At 38.5% G+C, this 20,398-nt stretch overlaps 1 protein-coding gene across 1 annotated transcript; it reads left to right on the top strand.

The window, feature by feature from the left end:
• Window positions 1–590: 590 nt before the first annotated feature.
• On the top strand, window positions 591–12,739 carry BTNL2 (butyrophilin like 2; the record flags this gene model as incomplete). The annotated part of the gene is made up of 8 exons (XM_080805940.1): window positions 591–669; window positions 2,378–2,725; window positions 4,337–4,618; window positions 6,020–6,040; window positions 8,896–9,243; window positions 10,271–10,552; window positions 11,222–11,317; window positions 12,573–12,739. The coding sequence occupies 8 exons, from the start codon at window positions 591–593 to the stop codon at window positions 12,737–12,739; spliced, it is 1,623 nt and encodes a 540-aa protein (XP_080662066.1).
• Window positions 12,740–20,398: the final 7,659 nt, after the last annotated feature.

The following is a 20,398-nucleotide window of genomic DNA, read 5'->3' on the forward strand; positions in this document are numbered from 1 at the left end:
AGGCAATTCAGGGTGGTTTCCTTGGTGGTCTCTTCCTGTACCACCATTTCCACCACTCTTCCATTCTCTTTCCAAGGTGTGCCCTGGGCTTTGGGTTCTCCCAAGGCACTCGCAATGGCTTCCTGGCTGAAGAGTGAGGATGCAGAACCTTCCTGCTCTTTCCTGTACACCTAGGAGAAGGTGGTGATGAAGAAATTTGAAGGAAGGGTTGGGAGGAGGGCAAGAAAAAAATATTTGAATCCTACTGTAAATTTTCTGCATGCTCCGAATAAATGGACCTTAGGAGATTTTTAAAAATAAAAGAATATTATTGTTCCTTTAACTCAAGAGGACTTTTCATTTCATTCAGAAATCGTCCCTCAGGCCTAAAAAAAGTAGCTTGAAGTACAACACATGAGGTGAGGGGTCAGAAATGATCAGAAAAACTGCGGAGAAATTGAGCCAAGGCCATTTCCTTGTTTGATTGTGGAGGGGTTGATGTTGATTCCTTGTTGTAACTATGTACCTGTTGGAAACCACAGAGCGACTTGCTCCATTACAGTATCGGTTGGGTGTACTCATATTTTTCTTTTGTATTGCCTGCAGGGAGAATGGTGGATTTTCCAGGATACAGTGTGTCTGGTGCAGTTGCCTCTTTCTTCTTTGTACTGCTCACGATAAGGGAGCCAGGTAGGGTGCCCTTCTTCCCTTTACTGTACACCTAAATGTCCCAGTGATAGAGTCCACAGGCAGAACTCTAAATCAACAGCTCTAGGACAATAGTAGGACTGGGGGACCAGGAACCAATGCATCTGTGTTCCAGAAAGGGTCCTCCACTTCCAGCTGGCTTACCTTTGAAAAGCTACTTGAGTGCCTTCTGCCTTATGGTTTTCTCATCTTTATGATAATAACAACATACCTATGTCTTAAAGTCTAGGACAGGCTTTAGGATTAAATGAGGATGCCCAGGAAGAAGTACCTGGAACACATTAAGTTATTTATCCATTTTCCTGCTTCCACACAGGACAGCACTTTGGGTGCAAGAAAAATGGCTGTTTCCTACCACAAATTATACATCATAAAAATACTTGGAAACTAAGAAATTAGAAGATTTCTAATAAATGGATTTGGAAATCTCAGTGGCTGAATTGTACCTTAAAAAGGGATTTTGAAAATTCAGTGTCAGGGGGAAATTCCAGAGTCCCAAGGAGAATACAGCATGCAAAGGTGGAAAACAAAACAAAACAAAACAAAAAACATTGGACAGGGTGCCAGAAGGCTCAGGCTCCAGACCAAGGGCTATAGAAACTATGTGATGTGATGCGCAGCTGTCCTGACCTCTGTTTAATGCAATTTCCTAACCTGTAAAAGAAGTCAGCCAGATGGAATGACTTCATATTTGGATTCCATAAATGAAGAATGCAAACAGATCTCCACTTAAGCTCTGCAGTGAGCTTTTGACTAGCATCTATTTGATATTCATCAGCAAGTGAGCAAGTTGAGGTTTCTTCCTTCTTGGGATGATTGGATGTGGCAGAGAAAGTACAAATGGCCCTGGAGCATTTTAGGATAAGGAAGACTGTAATATATATGACTTATGAGATTATTAAACATAATAACATGTGGAATTATTAAATATCCCTTTGATTTGCAGATAATGACAAGAGGTCAAACGTGATTCAAAATTTGATTAAAAGTCTCAAACTCTTTAGACACACCATTGCCCTTAATCCACCACAAAATGTCCTTACACAGAAGTGCATTGTACATACAAAGCTCCAGTTATTGGAGTCTTGCCTACTCCAGACCAAAAATATTTTAAAGTTAAAAAATAATCCCAGTTCCTTACCTCGAACCAGGGAAATCCCGAAAAGCTGAAAAATCTAATGAATTAATTTATTACCTAAATTTTAGGAAAAATGATTATGAAATCAGTCACTAACAATTTAAAATGGGATCACTAACTATAAAATGAATTACTATAAAATACAAAACAAATCCCTAACAAAGTTCCCAGTGTAAAAAATCAACTTGCACATTAACTTATTTGAGAATAAAACAACCCATAGATGGTGGCTTTAGTATCTTAAAGATGAAGAACTTGAGATTCCAAATCTCAAATCTCATTGAAAATAATGAGTTTGCCCCCCAAATCACACAGTGGTGATAGATTTATCACTAACACTCAAATTTTTGAACTGCATCTTATTTTCAGTACACAGAATTCTCTTTTGAACAGCCAAATGTGCAAACCATCATGTCAGATTTCTCTAAATTATTGAAAATAAAGCCTTCCCTCCTCCAGGTGCCTCCGTTTTGATAGGTTGGACATCCCAAACAAGTATATTAGTCTTCTAATTAGCATTTCCTGGTTCTTCTTTTTCACTCTGTTTTGTAGATACCTGGAGAGTGATTGGTCCTACATACCCTATCCTAGCCAGGATTGGGGAAGATGCCCTACTAACCTGTCAGCTCCTCCCCAAGAGGACCACAATGCACATGAAGGTGATATGGTACTCCTCGGAGCCCAGCACACCCGTGTTTGCACACTGGGATGGAGCCGATGTGACCGAGATGCAGATGGAGGAGTACAGAGGCCGGGTCGAGTGGATAAAGGATGGCAATCATGAGGGAAATGTGACTCTGAAGATAAACAACATCCAACCATCTGATAATGGGCAATACTGGTGCCATTTCCAAGAGAATAACTACTGTGGAGAAACAAGCTTGCTGCTTCAAGTAGCAGGTGAATATTTTGGAATAGACAGAGTCTTGGAGGGAGAAGTATATTAATTCGTGGTAAGCCTACTGCCAGTTGAAAAATTCCTTTCTAATCCTCAAGGCAGTTCCTAAATGCCAGTCCTCTGTCCTGACTCATCTGAAGGCAAGTAAACCTGAAGTCTTCAAAGCAAGTTCACTTAAAAAATCTTCTCAAATTTAACTTACCCAGGTTTGACTATTCGTGACAACTAATTGCAATCCATGACATCTGGTCATTAGCAATTTCATTGAGGCACAAATGAGGCTAGTGTATCAGGCTGGTGTGATACAACAAGCCAATTGCTGTGTCTAGCAGACTGCCCAGCAACCATATCTCAGTGGAATGCATTGTCCTCTATCCAACCTCCAACATGCAATAAGTACATATGAAAATTTTGTTTTTTTGTGGAGTGCCTCCAGTTAGGAAGCTAGTGCTAGGAAGAAAGAGGATAAGAACTGTGCTTTTATGGAGATTATTAAATATTAGTGTTCAATGATTTGGGGACTCCAGATGCATTTGGACATACCCATTGTGAATGACAAGGTTTGCCTGATGCTTTTGTAGTGACAAAGTGAGGAATAGTTGAGAAAAGGGGATCGGATCTGTCCTAGGGAAAAAACATGTATCTGAAAAGTAAATTATCATCTATTTCCCTGGCAAGAATAACTGCCCCCCATATGCTAAAGACAAAATCAGGCAAATCCACTTACCTTCTCAGGGACATAGTTCTCTGGAGATGTCACCATCTCTGACTCACACTAAGGCTGTTTCCTAATACCATTTTTTCTTAACACCCATGACTATGATTATTATTATTATGTTATAGGTAATCAAAGATGAGTGAAAGAATCTATGTATTTCTGAGATATGGAGAGAGGAAGGCAGCTGTTCACTATCAGGAACCTTTGAAAATAAGTCACACGTTTTCTAAGGCTGTAGGTGAAGGGAGTGAGTCTCTTTCTCCACCAAATGATGGAGAATTATCATCTATGGGAAACAGAGTCCCTTTGTTTTGGTTTGAGAGCAGTGTTGGTTGAAGAAAGAATTTCATGACTACATAAAACTAGGATTTCTCAAAAGCATTTTCCCATTGACTGTAAAGAATGTTTAGAAACCAGAGCTCTTCATTCTATATACCCAGGTTATCTACTTGCTCCCCCAAGGTCACAACCACCAACAGAAAAAAATGTGAAGAGTAGTGCCTGGAGATGATTTCTGGCTTATATTAAACTTTTTAATTAATCAGAGTCTAGATATCATCTAAATTGTCAGAGTTTGTGGCTGGGGAAGCTCAATGAATAAATTATAACACATCTTTGTTGGCAGCACTAGTGACATAAGCAAAATGTCACTATGTCCCTTTCTCTTATTTTCCTCCTGTCTGGATCTGAAGAAAAATACTGCTCATATGCTAAAGTTTAAAGATCCAGAATGAGGAACAAGCAAAGTGTGTATGAACTCCAATTTGAAGGGGAAGAGGACTTTGGGCCCACGAACTTCTGCCTTCTCCCTTCATGCAATGTCACTGGGATCTTGGTTTCTATGGTTTGTGCCTCCATGGGATCCAGGCCTTAAGGATGTGTCTTCCCTCCACAGGTCTGGGGTCTTCCCCTTACATTCACGTGGGGGGAGTTGTGGAAAGTGGAGTCCAGCTTGTGTGCACTGCAAAAGGCTGGTTCCCAGAGCCCCAGATTTATTGGACAGATATCACAGGAGAGAAGTTGCTGGCTGTCTCTGAGCATTTCATCCAAGATGCCAATGGCCTGTTCTATGTGGAAGCGACTCTTGTGGTCAGGAATGATTCTGTGCAAACTGTGTCCTGCTTCATCCACAACCCCATCCTCAATGAGGAGAAGAGCTCTGTCATCTCCATTCCAGGTAAGAGCTCTGCTTCTAGGATCAATATGCTAATACGCAATGTGATTAACAAGAAAGGTTCAAAGGACTGCTCCATAGCACCTAATATTTTTTTTTTATTAAGGAAAATATCTAAAATTTAGTCCTATGTATTAAAAAGTATAAACTATTTATGTCTGGAAATATATACTATATTTTGATTAAATAGCTATTGTTAATGGTATTCCAGTTATTTTCAAGTTCCACCTTTAATTCTTTCTGTACTAATTTTCTTTACTCACAAGTATGCATCACATGATAAAGAAAATAAAACTATATTCTTTCAATTAAAATGTTGTCCTATACCACATTGTGCCAGCTGCTTCTAGCAACCTGCATTGTGAAGATAATCAGAGATGGAGACAACTATTTATATAATAGCATCTTAATTATAGCCTCATTTATAAATAGTAATAAAACAACAGTAAAAAAGGGCACAATACAACAGTGGAGTGAGTGTTAAGTACCTAATGTGACTATAAATTATAGCATTGATGAAAAATGATATCTCTAAATTATTTTAATGGCTGAAAAAATCCTTATGATGGGCTATTTTATAAAGATTACATCTATCTACCCACCTACCTATGTATTTATCTATCTATAAACATTTCCAATCACGTAAAGAATAATGGCTTTAAATAACTTAAAATTGCACTAAGATTTTTGGGACACCTTCTACATTTAGATATAAGAATATAGGTATTCTTATTCATATAAATTGATATATGAAAGAATTTAAAGTAAATGTCATGTGTGAAAGTTAAAAGGAACTGAATATATATTATATAATATGAATATATATTATGTAATATATATCTGAATGCATATTATAAATGCTTTATATATGTTTTACCTCTCAGTTTGGGATTATAGATGATAATTGCCTATGTCCATATATTTTTATACTTACCATGTACTTACAAGAAGAATATATATAATTTTTACAAGATGTTAAATATCAGTATGTTAAATATCAGCATAAATAAGCTATCATGAGGTAAAGAACTGAGAGACTTTTTGTTGTGCAAACAAAAGGAAAAACAGCTGGATCACTGGGTGATCTACAGGAAGGAATATTTTTCTGTACTTAATTTCTTTTTTATGAATTGAGATTTATTTATTTATTTGTTTGTTTGTTTATTTATTTTTATTATATTAGTCACCATACAGTACATCATTAGTTCTTGATATAGTGTTCCGTGATTCATTTTTTCTGTATAACACACAGTGCTCCATGCTATACATGCCCTCCTTAGTACCCAGAGCCTGGTGATGAATTGAGTTTTTAATAAAATATAGAGCTTTCTTTTCTTTTTAAATATTTTCTCTCATTTTCTTTAGATCAAATTCCTTAATATATTATTCTTTTTCTTTTTCCAGAGAAACTCCAGAGTGAGCTAGGTAAGTAGACATTGGATGCACTAGTATAAAAGAGATACTGCTTGCCCCAAAGGGAATTGGTAATCCCTGGACAAAGCCAGTGGGAGCTAACATGACAACTTGTAATCCAGATGAGAAACAGAGGCATGACTTTACCAAGTCTCAAGTTCAGTTAGTACTAGAGGAGACTGGCAAATCACAGCCTCCTTCAGGCACGTTCGCACTGTGTAGCCTATGACTTTAAGTGTTCACAGGGATCCCACTGAACTTCAGATGGATGCCTGTAAGGGGTGAAGGCAATCTTTGCTCTATCTGGCTGGAGTAAAGAGTGTTGCCTTTGTGTGTAAGAGATGGTATAGGACAGATGGTGGGTCTCTGGAGGCCCTTTTAAAATCTTTCCAGTATGAAGACAGTATCATGGTAACTGGAGCTCACCACCCATCATCTCAACTCTCTGGCCTTGCTGTGGTTTCTGCACCTTCTCCTCATGCCAGTGGATCCTAACCTCATCACTACTGGGTGGGAGCCATTACTTTCCCAGATGTAGCCTGGGGTACTATCTGGGTCGATCAACCATTTTCCTGTTTTTCTTCTTTTTCTTTCTTTCTTCTTCTTCTTCTTCTTCTTCTTTTTTTTTTCTTAACAGTTGAACTGTAGTATTATTTTATTGTACCTAAGATATAGATAAGTGGTTTAAAAAGTAACCAGCTGATATTTGAGCCACTTTGAGTTTCTCCTTTACTCCCTTACCATCTTCCTCTTTTCAGTGACCTCTTCTCCCAGCCCATGATAACCAGCCTGCTCCCTGCCCAGGTGCATATGACCTTGCATCATTCATTTTCCATCAATATCCTTCTCACCCTCAAGACACTGGTGTATGTGTACACCTGCCTATTGCAGATTAGGTGAGACTGAGCATACTTTTCAGCCTGTGTAGGAATTTTTGAGGAAAATCAGGGTGGCAAACACACCCCAATCTAGTCTAGTCTAGCCAGGGTCTAGTGTGACACTTTCAACCCCATCAGGCCATAAAGATAAAGGGAACAGCCTCAGGAAGATCAAAGGTAAATCCATAAGCTGAGGAGGCCTGTACCCCTGTAAACCATACCTTCCAAGTCAGATTCCCTTCTGCCTGGGCAGCATCTGCTTATGATCAGACAGAAACCTTTGCCGCTTCCAGTCGGCGAACGGGAAAAGAATGAGGCACAAACAAGTCAGCTGCAAGAGATTGGGAGCAGGGGACAACAGTCGAAAAGACTGCTGCCCCGAGCAACTCCACAGTCTCGCTTTTATTAGACAGAAACAGTAACCAACAGAAGAGTCGATGAAGGTCAAACGTTAGTCATATGCCTTGTAGATAAACAAGGAGGAGGGCAGAATATGTCTGTACAAGCAGTATAAAGTTTATAGTTGAACAAGCACATTCAAAGGACTTATCTAAGTAGCCACAGGTGCTCTCTGGGGAGAAAGGGGAGATAAGGGAAAAATGAAGCAGGCGGCGTTCTGCCCTGAGCGAGCTGAGCATCCCCAGCTGCTCAGCTTCAAGGCCGTATATCGTCCTGTCCCCCAGAGGCCTGTTGCAGTATCTGTTTTTCTTAAGGCTGTATCTAAATGTGCTTGGTAACTCGTAAAATTTCCCGGGGGTTATATTTTAAGTAATAAATTGTTCTGAGGGGCAGTTGCACTGACTCCTACTTTTGTCTTCATATTTTAACAGATATATAAGTACTGGAGATATTATTTTAGGTAAAATTGAAGGATAAAGCAAACAAAATGCTAGAGATAACTGGGAGTCAAATTTTAGCTAGAAGAGGAGGTAATAATCTAAAAATTAGGATCATGTTGATTGATAGTAAGTTTCCTTTCTAAAGAAATACCTAGCAGATTTTAGCTAATTACATAATGAGGACATTTTTGCCTTTGATCATTGACTCTCATCCAACAATATACAAATTTATGCCTTTATTTCTATTATAAATGACCACAACCTATGTGAAAGTATTTTTGCCATTTGATTGGAAAGGATGATTCTCAATTTAGAACAGAGAACAACTGGCATGGCTAGAGCCTGATGAACTGGCAGTGAAACATAGCTTGTGTCTAGGAAAGCCATCAGATAAAATCTCCAATTTTTCACAATGGGAGAATTAGACTTTTTGTGTATTCATTTTTTTGTGTGTTTTGCATTTTGCCAACCTCCCCAATTCTTGGTCTTATAATGTTTCTTAAAATAATCTGAGGATATTGAACCTGGTGGGTGTTTAGAGCTCCCCGTATGTTGGACCTCACAGAACAAAAATAAGGAGGTTGGATCTGACTTATAAGGTGTTATAAAAATCAAACCAGTGGAAGCTTTCTTCACATTTCATTACTAAAAATCCCCCTGAAACTCATTTTTATCCCTTATCATTATCAAGGCAAAGGGATTGGCTTCAGTGTCCTCAGGTTTCACAGTCCGCATGCCTCCACTCACAGTGCATAGTCAGAGCAATCTTAGGATTTGATAGTGATATATTTATTTCACAGTTTGAGAAACTGAGGCACACACAGATTGAGAAGTAGTTTAAGGAGGTCATACAGATGTGGAGTGATAAAATATTTTTATTCCAGGAGTATTTATTGCAAAATTATTTTTTGAGTTATAATCTGAATAAAATAGGTTGAGACGGGTGTGGGTTCCATTAATCGTTCTTTTTTTCCAGGGACAAGCACTATCCTGATCCCACCAAACCTCCCGCTCTCTAAAGGATGACCTTGTGCCTCACAGCTCCCCTGAGATGCCCATGGGTTCTAAACCCACTGGAGATTTTCCTACTGATGACACGATTTGCTCCATTTTTTGTCTTTCATTGTGTTTTGTCTGTTGTATTCCACAGCTTCCTTAAAAGTGATTGGACCGTCCCAGCCCATTCTTGTCAGAGTGGGAGAAGACATACAATTAACCTGTTACCTGTCCCCCAAGACTAATGCACAGAGCATGGAGGTGAGATGGGTCCAATCACGCCGTTATCCTGCTGTTTACACATATGTGGATGGGGAACATGTGACTGAAGAGCAGATGGAAGAATATAGAGGGAGGACATTGTTGGTGAGTGACGCCATTGATGAAGGGAGACTGACCCTGCAGATACACAATGCTACAACATCAGATAATGGGCAGTACCGGTGTCTTTTTGAAAAAGATGGTGTTTATCGGGAGGCCAGTTTGGATCTGAAGATAGTAGGTAAGGATTCCAGATGTTTGCGATTCAACCTCTGTTCCTACTGCTTTAACATTCTAGTTCCTGGAAATTTTCCCAGGGACCTGAAATTTTTGGAATGTCCATTCACTTGTCAAATTTATACTCAACCCTCTGATGGATAAGAACTGTAGTACATACTTAAAGTTCACAAACTCAAATGGACCAGATATAATTCTCTGGGTGTAAAAACTGTATACTTCCCATGATCTCTGTAAAATGACCACACATTTAGTGAAATTTGAGAATTTTACTCCACAACTATACACAAAGCTCATTGGTTCATAGAGTGTTCTTAAAATTCTGAACAATGTATAGTTACTGGGAAGTATAGTTATGTGAAGACTAAACTTTATCCATATAAAAGCAAAAGTAACAAGCATCAACAGAACTGGCAGGATGGAAGAAGAAAGACAAAATCATTCCTTGCATCATAATTTCCCACTGTTTATATTTGTGAGTAAGAATTGATTTTTCAAGGTCAGCAAATGCCATTGAAGGCACAGGCCAATATCTTGGATAATTGATTTGTTTCTCCCATTGATTTTGGGTCTTAATTCATAAACATAATCATAAAATATCCACAGGGGTACGTACTGAGAAGTTAAATGGATTCTATTTTTTTTCTGCCACTGGATGAACATGTTTATAAAATGCTGATATTTGAGGATATTCTTTTACTCACTTTCTTTAATCCTGTCCATGTGATTCATATCTTGGTCAACGCTGTTTTGTTTTCAGATACAGAAGAGAAAAGATTGGATTTAAAATTTATTGTTCCCGTGACTTTAACTGAGGATGACTTTAGGAATTCAAAAAATAAAAATAAGCCTACCATAACAAAACTAGAAGCCATTCCAGCTAGTCTCTCTCATCCCTAGATGGAGTGTAATTCCACTATAAACATTGTTCTCTCAGCCAAGGCTTTCCCATCTTTCCTCTCAGTGAAGTTACTGACAATATAACTACTTGCAGATGCTCTAGGTTTTGTTCCTTGATCTCTATTCTCCAGGTCTGGGGTCTTCCCCACTCATCACTGTAAAGGAACAGAAGGATGGGGAAATAGAACTGATATGCAGTTCAGAAGGGTGGTTCCCAGAGCCCCATGTGCAATGGAAGGACATGGAAGGAAAGATAATACCATCATTTTCAGAGGTTCTGACTAAAGGCAGCCATGGACTGTTCCATGTGGAGACATCTCTATTGGTCACGAACAGCTCTATTGTAAACATAACTTGTTCCATTCGCAACCCCCTTCTTGACGAGGAGAAAATGGCAACTTTTTCTCTCTCAGGTTGGTAACTCCATGTGTTCCTCTCAACTTTGGGAAATACATATGAATGTAAACCAAGACTTACTTATTTTATCACTCTATTATTTTTAAATTTTTATTTCCTTCTTTCTTATAAAATCACCTGCTATCACTTCAGGACACCTGGAGATCCTACTGACATCCCTTGACTAAAGCCCTAAGGTTATATTGTTGCATATACACTAACTGCTAAGACTTGACTCTATCATCACTGCAAGGACAAACTCTCTTCTTCTGATGTGAAACCAGTAACACCCTCTTTTTCCCCTTATTGTGGATTGTCTTTGTGATTCAAAACTAGTTTTCCTTAACACCATCTTCATGCCTGTGGATTAGGTAATTTTATCCTTTTCCTACCCTTGTTATTTCAGTGATGGCAGTGATATAATTGGAAAAGAGACAAGAAAGAAATATGTGTGTGTGTGTGTGTGTGTGTGTGTGTGTGTTTCTGACAGGAGCAAACAATAAAGTTAGCATAAACTTTGGGTCTCCCCTCAGCTTCTGCAGAGTAGAGAGGAACAGATCAGCTTCTTCCTTAAGAGACCCACTTCTCACTGTCCTCTCTAACTCAAGAGCTGCTCAGATAAAAAGAATGATCTTGGAATTTTCCCAGTTTCATGATTTAATGGGATTCTGGGTTTTCCGTTTTAGAGCCCATGATGAGTTTTTCATGGAAGATAGTGCTTATTTGGGTATTACTTCTTGCTGCAACTGTAGGCCTGGTCAAGAGGAAGAGCTGTAAAAAAGGTAAGTCAGGTAAATAGTCAGGTATGGAGCATCCTTTGTAGGGGGAGCCTTGCTGTGCACCTTCCCTAGCCTCTTTTTTGAGCAGTCACATGGGGGAGGCATGCAGTGAACATTCAGTAATTAATGAAACATGAGATTCCATGGTTTACATTCATGTAATGGAGGATCTGTGCTGGATGATACCAGAATTTATAGTGATAAAAGGAGCAAAAGGATTAAAAGACAGTAATTTGTTCCTCCTGTGAACACTCCCAAGCTATCTACTTAAAGGGGAAGAAGAAAAAGGTAGCAGAGCCATCCATGCTTTCTCAGCTGAGATCTGAGACCTGATTGAGATTCTGTTGGCATGAACATTTCACTAAGATCTTTAAAAATATGGTGACTTGCTTATTGATGATTCTTGCTCTGTGGATGAAGGACTTCTATATGTCAATAGGTTGTTTTGTGTGCCCTATAAACTCCCTTCACTTCAAATTTCTTATGTCACCAAAAACTTTGCTTTGCCTGTTTAGATGTTGATATCATGGAATTTATATTTTAAAATGCTCCACACATTGGTTATGATCCGAATTTATTTTTTTTTCTCTATAGCAAATGTGACATTGGATCCAAATACAGCTCACCCAGGACTTATCCTTTCTGAGGGATACAAGCATGTGAACCATGAACATTCGTACAGCCATATATCTGATGGTGATTCAACAGCTTGCTCAAAGGACCAGGCCAGGAGGGGCTCATATGACGGAAATGGTGTTGAGAAATGGAGGTTGGGGACAAGACAGTATAGGTCCCAGGTATTGCCAAGAGCAATATAGGGAGGGAGGGAGTCATCCCTCTGTCACCTGAGAATGTGTTCAGACAATGAGTTTCTATAGAAGCCAGTACTGGGCCACTACTTTTCCTCCAAGCCTTCCTTCCCTAATGATGACTCCAGAAAGGGTCAAAATCTTCCTTGACTAGCCTCCGGACACCTCTCCTTATAATATTACCAACAAGTGCTCTATCTATATTTTTCTTCTCTGAAAATCTTAATGCCTTCTTCATTCTTTTTTTTTTTTTTAAATTTATTTGACAGAGATCACAAGTAGGCAGAGAGGCAGACAGAGAGAGAGAGAGGGGAGCAGGCTCCCCGCCAAGCAGAGAGCCCGATGTGGGACTCGATCCCAGGACCCTGAGATCATGACCTGAGCCGAAGGCAGCGGCCTAACCCACTGAGCCACCCAGGCGCCCCAACCTTCTTCATTCTTTAATGTGGGTTCTCCTGATATCTTTCCCACACCCAGGAGATTTTACCACACCTACAAGGGAAAAAACAACCTTGGATTCTGGAAACAAAGATTATATTCCAACTCTGAGTCTTCTTTACCCAGCTGCTTGAAGGGGCTCACACTATCATCTAGCTACCAAATCAAGATGCTTTAATGTCACTCTGGCTTCAAATTTGATCTGGAGGCTGATCCCTTCAGAGAACTCTTATCTCAAGTTCTCTGATATCCTGCCACTGATCACAACCTGATATGTGAGACCAAAGAAAATCCAATGGGAAATGAAATTAGGCATAGAGAAGGAAATGCAAGGAAGTTTATTTATAAGTTTCTTTATGAAGGTGATAATTTTCCAAGTGGGGCTGAGGAAATGAGAAATACAGTTAAAAAGTAAAAGAAAATACAGCTGAATAGAAGGATGAAATCTGATCACTGAGATATAATCTTGAATATCATATGAAATGTGGAATTCCTATTCCAGTCCTTTTTAAGAAAGTGGATATTTAGAGTTGAAAAAAATTTAGAAATTCTATTTCAAGACAAATACCATATGATCTCATTTATATGTGGAACCTAAAAGCAAAACAAATGAATAAACAAACAAAAACCAGAATCAGACCTATAAGTACAGAGAACAAACTGATGGTTGCCAGAAGGGAGAGGGTAGGGGTATGGGCAAAATGGGTGATGGGGTGAAGGCTTCACATTATGGAATGAATAAGTCACGAGAATAAAAGTACAGCATAGGGAATATAATCAATAACATTGTAATAATGTTGTATGGTAACAGATGGTAGCTACTCTTGTGAGCACTACATAACCTATAGACTTGTCAAATCACCACGTTGCACACCTGGAACTAATGTAACATTGTGTGTTGACTTCACTCAAATTAAAAAAATTTAAAGAAAAAGAAATTCTGGTCCCAGAAGAAAATTAATTTCTTTACATCGTATCTATATGAGATGATAGATGTTAACTAAATCAATTGTGATAATCAGTTCACAATGTATACAAATTGAACCATCATACCTTAAATTTACATAGTGATTATATATGTCAATTGTTTCACAATAAAACTGGAAAAAAGAGAAAAATTAACTTATATTGTGTATATGAAGATGTCAATTTTATTTTTAAAACAAAAAAGCACACAATTAAAATAAATAATTACAAAATAAATAAATAGAAACAATAAATGCAACATATAGTAAAAATATTTTAAAGCTATAACAAATTAAGAGAAACTGTAAGTGGAAGAAGAAAGAATATGGGAAAAGAAAGACTTGGAAAAAGTCTTGAAGTATTTTGAAGTGAGAATGAGGAATACCTACTAATGACAATCTGCTACTTTCTAGGATGGCAGCCATCATAGTCACTCATATATCACATCCTGGAGTGTCTCTTTTGGCTCCTAGTATTTTTTCTTTTTTAAGACTCATATGTTTATGTTTGAAACTAAGTATTATTTTCCCACTAGTATTTACATATTTATTTTACTTAGTTTTAAAATTTTTAAACATAACACGTAACATAAAACTCATTATTATAGCCATTTATTTATTTATTTATATTTTTAAATTGTGTTATGGTAGTCACCATACATCATTAGTTTTTGATGTAGTGTTGCAAGATTCATTGTTTATGTATAACACCTAGTGCTCCATGCAATACATGCCCTCCTTAATATCAACCACCAGGGTCACCCATCCCCCCACCCCTCTCCCCTCCAAAACTCTCAGTTTCTCAGAGTCCACAGTCTCTCACAGTTTGTCTCCCTATGATTTACCCCAATTATTTTTCCTTTCCTTCTCCTAATGTCCTCCATGTTATTCCTTATGTTCCACAAGTAAGTGAAACCATATGATAATTGATTTTCTCTGCTTGACTTATTTTGCTCAGCATAATCTCCTCCAGTCCAATCCATGTTGATGCAAATTTGGGTATTCATCCTTTCTGATGGTTGAGTAATTAATATTCCATTGTATATATGGATCTCATCTTTATCCATTCATCTGTTGAAGGGCATCTCGGCTCTTTCCACAGTTTGACTATTGTGGACATTGCTGTTATGAACCTTGGGGTGCATGTGGCCCTTCTTTTCACTGCATCTGTATCTTTGGGGTAAATACCCAGTAGTGCAATTGCTGGGTCGTAGGGTAGCTCTATTTTTAATTTTTTGAGGAATCTCCACACTGTTTTCCAAAGTGGCTGTACCAACTTGGATTCCCACCAACAGTGTAAGAGGGTTCCCCTTTGCCCACATCCTCTTCAACGTTTGTTGTTTCTTGCCTTGTTAATTTTTGCCATTCTAACTGGTGTAAGGTGGTATTTCAATGTGGTTTTGATTTGAATTTCCCTGATGGCTAATGATGAACAACACCCTCCCAGAACCCCCCCCAAAAACCAAGAAACAAAAAAAAAACAGATAATCAAGTTAAAAAATGGGTATTTTAGCCATCTTAAAGTATACAATTAAGTGGTATTTATACCTTCACAATATTGTCCAAACATCATCAGCATGCAGTTCTAGATTATTACTCTGGAAGAAAACTCCATACTATTAATCAGTCACTACTCATTTTTTTTCTTTCCCCCAGCTCCTGGCAATCACTAATCTATTTTCTGTCTCTATGAATTTTCCTGTGCTAGATATTTCATATAATATATTTCATTCCATATGTCACAAAAAATATGGAGTTTGTAGTATCTGGCTTTTTTTTTTTTACTTAATATAGTATTTTTAGGGTTCATCCATGTTATAGAATGTACCAATACTTCATTCTTTTTTTTAATTGACAATTTTTTTAAGAGCTGTGTTAGATTCATGCAAAATTGAGTGAAAAATCCAGAGCATTCCCATGTCCCTCCTCTCTCTCCCCATAATTTCCTATTAACACTTTGCATTGGTTTATTACATTTGTTACAACTGATGAACCAATAATGATGCATTATTTTCAAATACAATCTCTATATGGGGTCCACATTAGGGTTCACTTTTTGTGTTGTACATGCTGTTGGGTTTGACAAATGTTTTACTACTTTTGGTACATTAATATACCCTTTATAGTTTTAAAGTCAAACTTACTAGTAGATATGCTGGCTTTGCCTTAAAATATGTTTTATTTTACTCTATTTTGACTTAATGCAATTAAAAATATTTTATTTAATAAACTCTGAAGGTTAACTATCCCCCTCCTTTTTTTTTTTTCTTCCTCCCTGATCAGTCTAATTTTTTGCTTGTTATTTTTATCTGCTTGTGCAGGCCCAATATATAATTTATAGGTTTTCCCTTGGAAGATCTCATGAAAATGTGTTTTTTATCAGTCAAATCTTTCACGATGTATTAAGAAACATGTTTTTCTTTAGCTCACCAAATTGGGGCTTAATTTATTTTCTCAGCCCCAATGCCAGTTTGAAAAACCATGGGGAAAGAGAATGATTGGTGGCTTGATTAAGACACCGCAATCACTGATTCAGTCGCTATGGCTGATGGATGAGTGACTGGATTGTCCCATCAAGGATCCAGTTCCCTGTCACTCCTGATGTACTTGGAGCTGGTTGTAGTCATGCAGAGCATGGTGATTCTCGGAAGAGATGTATGGATTTGACAGATCTCAGTTTAAGGGAGAGGACCAGAGGAAATCAGAAACCAAATTTTTTAACCCCTCTGCAGGACTTTTTCTTTATTGTCAGTAGACTTTAAGTTCCATTAGGGCAGTGATGTTTTTCTTTTTTTGTGTGTCCTCACAAAGTAGAAAAGTGTCATATATTAGGGATATTATGAAGTAGAGGAATAGATTCATAAATAGGATATTTAATATCTTATCTGTAGAACACACTGTGCTGGGCTGTAGAGATAAAATGCTTAGTAAGGCATAATTCCTGCCTTAAGATAGTTCGTTATTCTAGTAAAGTCTCTTTGTTTTTTGAATGTCTTATCATTCCCTCATAAAGTCTACTCAGAACGGGATTGCCAGAACAGTCTGGCAACAAATATTTAATTGATGGTGTCAGATGGTGAATTCAAGGTCACTACTTTGTCAGGAACTGTGGGCTACTTGGAGACCCTTCATCGCTTGTGGATTTGTCCAACCTTAGAGATGAAGATATGATGTATGATATTATCCCTGACATTTCTACAACTGTGATTCCAATAGAACATCACCCTTCACATTTTCTTTCATTGCCCACCTCTAGCCTTTGATCCTGAATCTCTAAGTTTAAAAGGACAAAATCCATTAAAATAAGTGGAGGAGAAGCAGCAGCTTGCTGGCTCAGTTGGTGGAGCATGCAGCTCTTGATCTCTGAGTCCTGACTTCAAGCCAACATTGGGCATTGAGCTTACTTAAAACAACAACAACAACGTTTGAAAGCCAGAGAGCCGCCCCCAGGTCACCTGTTGATCAGCCTGCCTGACCAACATTTGCCACAGTAGCTGTCATGGGAGTGCAGGGGAGACCATCTCTCTGGAGTTGGGTTCACTTTCCCCAAGTGTGGTCAGACCTACATGGTGCACTATCTGGGGATACTTGAAGATGGAAAGAAACTTGATTATCTCAGGGACAGAAACAAGCTCCTTAGGTTTATCTTAGGCAGCAAGAGGTGACCTGAGGCTGAGAAGAAGGGGTTGCCCACAAGAATGTGGATCAGAGAGCTAAACGGAATATCTCTCCAGACTACATTTTTGGTGTGGTGCCACTGGGCATCCAGTCATCATCCCACCAAATGCCACTCTCCTCTTTGACTCGGAGCTTCTGAAACCGGAATAACAGGAATGGCCTCCTCCCTGAGCTCCCCATTCTTAGGTGTGTCATGGAAGGATCTGGTACATCCAGATGCACATGTGAATCCTATGGCACTTTTCCTGACTTTCCACTACACTCTTTGTATAAACATGACCCATGAATGTGTTCCGAAACTCAACTTTGCTCTTTCCTTCTCTCCTTCTATGTGTGTTGGCTTAAACTATATGCCATAAATCTCAAGTTACTCATTTTATTTTGTTTTTGTTTTGGGGTGAAGGTTCAGTTTCAGTCTTTTGGATCTAGATTTATAGATCCAAATCTATCTAATACTTAAGTATTAGTAAAGTATAAATAGCACAAGTAATGGGTTAACTTTATTTTTTAAAAATTTTTAAAGATTTTGAGAGAGAGAGTGCACACACAAACAGTGAGGAGGGGCAGAGAGAGAGGGAGAAGCAGACTCCCCTCTTAGGAGGGAGCCTGATGTGGATGGGGCTTGATCCCAGGACCCTGAGATCATGACCTGAGCCTAAGGCAGACACTTTACCGACTGAGCCACCCAGGTGCCCCATGGTTTGATTAGTGTGGGAGGGAATGCAAGAATCTTTATTTTGTTATTATGTTTTTGGATGAAATTTTCATCTATTACAAATTAAACATTTTTGCTGTTGCACTAAAAGCTATAGCAGATTTGAGGTTCTGTTGAGGGCTGAATTACTCTCCAAGTTGAGAGATGTCCTTGGGTCAAATTAAAAGCCTTACCTGAAACTGAAGTGGGGAGAAGAAGAACCTTTGCCTCCACCGCCCAGCCCCAGCCTCACCTTAAACTCTCTGCCTTATGAAAGCAGATCATTCTCATTCTCATTCTCAGATGTCAGACACTACAGGTATCTGTCCCCAGACCAGCAGTGATGGCTGAAGATTTCTTTGTGGCCTAGTTTTATTATTAATTATTATTATTATTATTATTATTATTATTGTTTTTCACCCTTTGGTTTTTCTAATGGATATTCAGAACTTTTGTAATCTCATAGCTATCCAAATTCCACTTCCCAAATTTTAGGAACTTAATCAAAAGCTTAAATTGAACGTGCTGTTCATAGACACCCAATGAAAAGTCCAGCTATCATGACAAACCCTAGGGTATTGTCTTGAGGAAATGATGCTGGTCATCACAGCTTCAGCATCACCTGGTTTTGATGTTCAGCTCCCCATGCTGAGCTCAGTTTCCTGGCTTTTCCTCCTTCTCCCACCCCTCTGCTGTCCTGCATAGTGAATTGGTGAGAGAAAATTATTGCTGCCTACCCCACCTCCACCACCTCACACTACATAAGGATTTTGAGTTTTATGATTGCAATAAAAGTGCTTTATGCCGACTTTTCTCAAAAAAATGAGTGGAGAAGTGACAGGTGGAGGAATCCCATTGTAGAACAAAATATGAATTTAGTTTCTTCAGGTGAGATACTTAAAAACTCATTTGGAAATCTCATGCTGTTTGCTCTGAGTATATAAAAAAGTAACATATCCCAAACTGAACCCATTATCCTTCCTGTTCTATATCATAGTTCCAATCCCCTTTGTTCCTATTTTGTGGTTATCTCCATGTAAAGGGTTCTCATGTCCAAAATCCCTCCTCATCTACCATGTCCATTTGATTATAGCTATTAATGTTTGTCTACCATTCATTTACCTCTCTTCTCCCTTTATTTTTGCTTGCTTTTGATATAAGTATTCTCTTTACTGTCAGTAATGTTAATATTCTGGGCTCTGGCTTCATTCTTCCTGGTTCCAATACTGGTTTTACCTCTTAGTGTGTCAGTGAAATTTTGCTAAGAAGAGATATCTTCCAAGAGAAGTGGTTAATGGGACTTACGGTTTAAAAATCAGTTAATAGTGTGGAAAAATCTAAGTGGATTCTTCTATCTCCAGGAAGAGGGGGCTCATTTAACAGGAGAGACTCATATTTTATATCCTTGAAGACATAAGCTTATTGAAGCCTTAGTTGCACTAAAGGCAAAGAAACCCTCAATAGTGGTAAGAAGATGATCAGAACAGGGAAAAAAAAAATGGCCACTGTTAGCAGTGCCTTTCTCCATGAAGCCTCCAGATGTTTCTTCATTCTTATTTGAACATTTTTCTCTGAAAGCGTAAAGTGCAACATCAATTCTTTTTTCATTCACATATTCACATAGGACACAATTCAGGACTTGCTAACCAGTGAGAATTAAAAAAAAAAAAAAGTGTGTGTGTGGTGTGTGTGTGTGTGTGTGTGTGTGTGTGTGTGTGGCTCTTGTCACAGAAGGCTTGGGCTCCTGCTCAAATGGTTTATAGTTCTACATCAGTCCTCCCCACTGCATGGCAAACTCCAGGTTTCAAGGTCAGTGGACATGAACCTGAAGAAAGGGCAAGCCAAACTATTAACTTTCATGAGACTTGAGCAAATTTGTGTATCTATATTAGTAGTAATATGCATTAAGAATCCACTGAACTGTGATTCTTCCCTTCAAACACCACCCCTCCTTCATATTTGATAACAAAAATAATAGGAAGAGAGATTTTTATTTTTAATGTAGTTTTAAAAATATTTACTTCAATACACAGTACCAGAAGAGAGGTCATGCATTTGTTTGGAATTTTCTTTTTTTATTATTTTTTAAAGATTTTATTTATTTATTTGACAGAGAGAGAGATCACAAGTAGGCAGAGAGGCAGGCAGAGAGAGAGGAAGAAGCAGGGTCTCCTCGGAGCAGAGAGCCCAATGTGGGGCTCGATCCCAGGACCCTGGGATCATGACCTGAGCCGAAGGCAGAGGCTTTAACCCACTGAGCCACCCAGGCGCCCCTGGAATTTTCTTATGACAAATTGTTGCTGCTCTAAAAGACACTGTATTTCCCCAAAAATAACACAAGAGGAAATTTCCCCAGACATTTTTCAGTTGTCCCATTTCTTTTTCTGCCTTTGCCTCTCTGAAAGGGGCTGAAATCACACCTAGTGAAGCTGACCTACTCTCCACACAAGGACAGCTTTCTTGGAGAACATACCAATAAGAAGCCTGAGCAAGAGCAGCA

Source organism: Martes martes (assembly GCF_963455335.1).
Source record: "Martes martes genome assembly, chromosome: 6".
In the NCBI taxonomy this organism is placed as follows: domain Eukaryota; kingdom Metazoa; phylum Chordata; class Mammalia; order Carnivora; family Mustelidae; genus Martes; species Martes martes.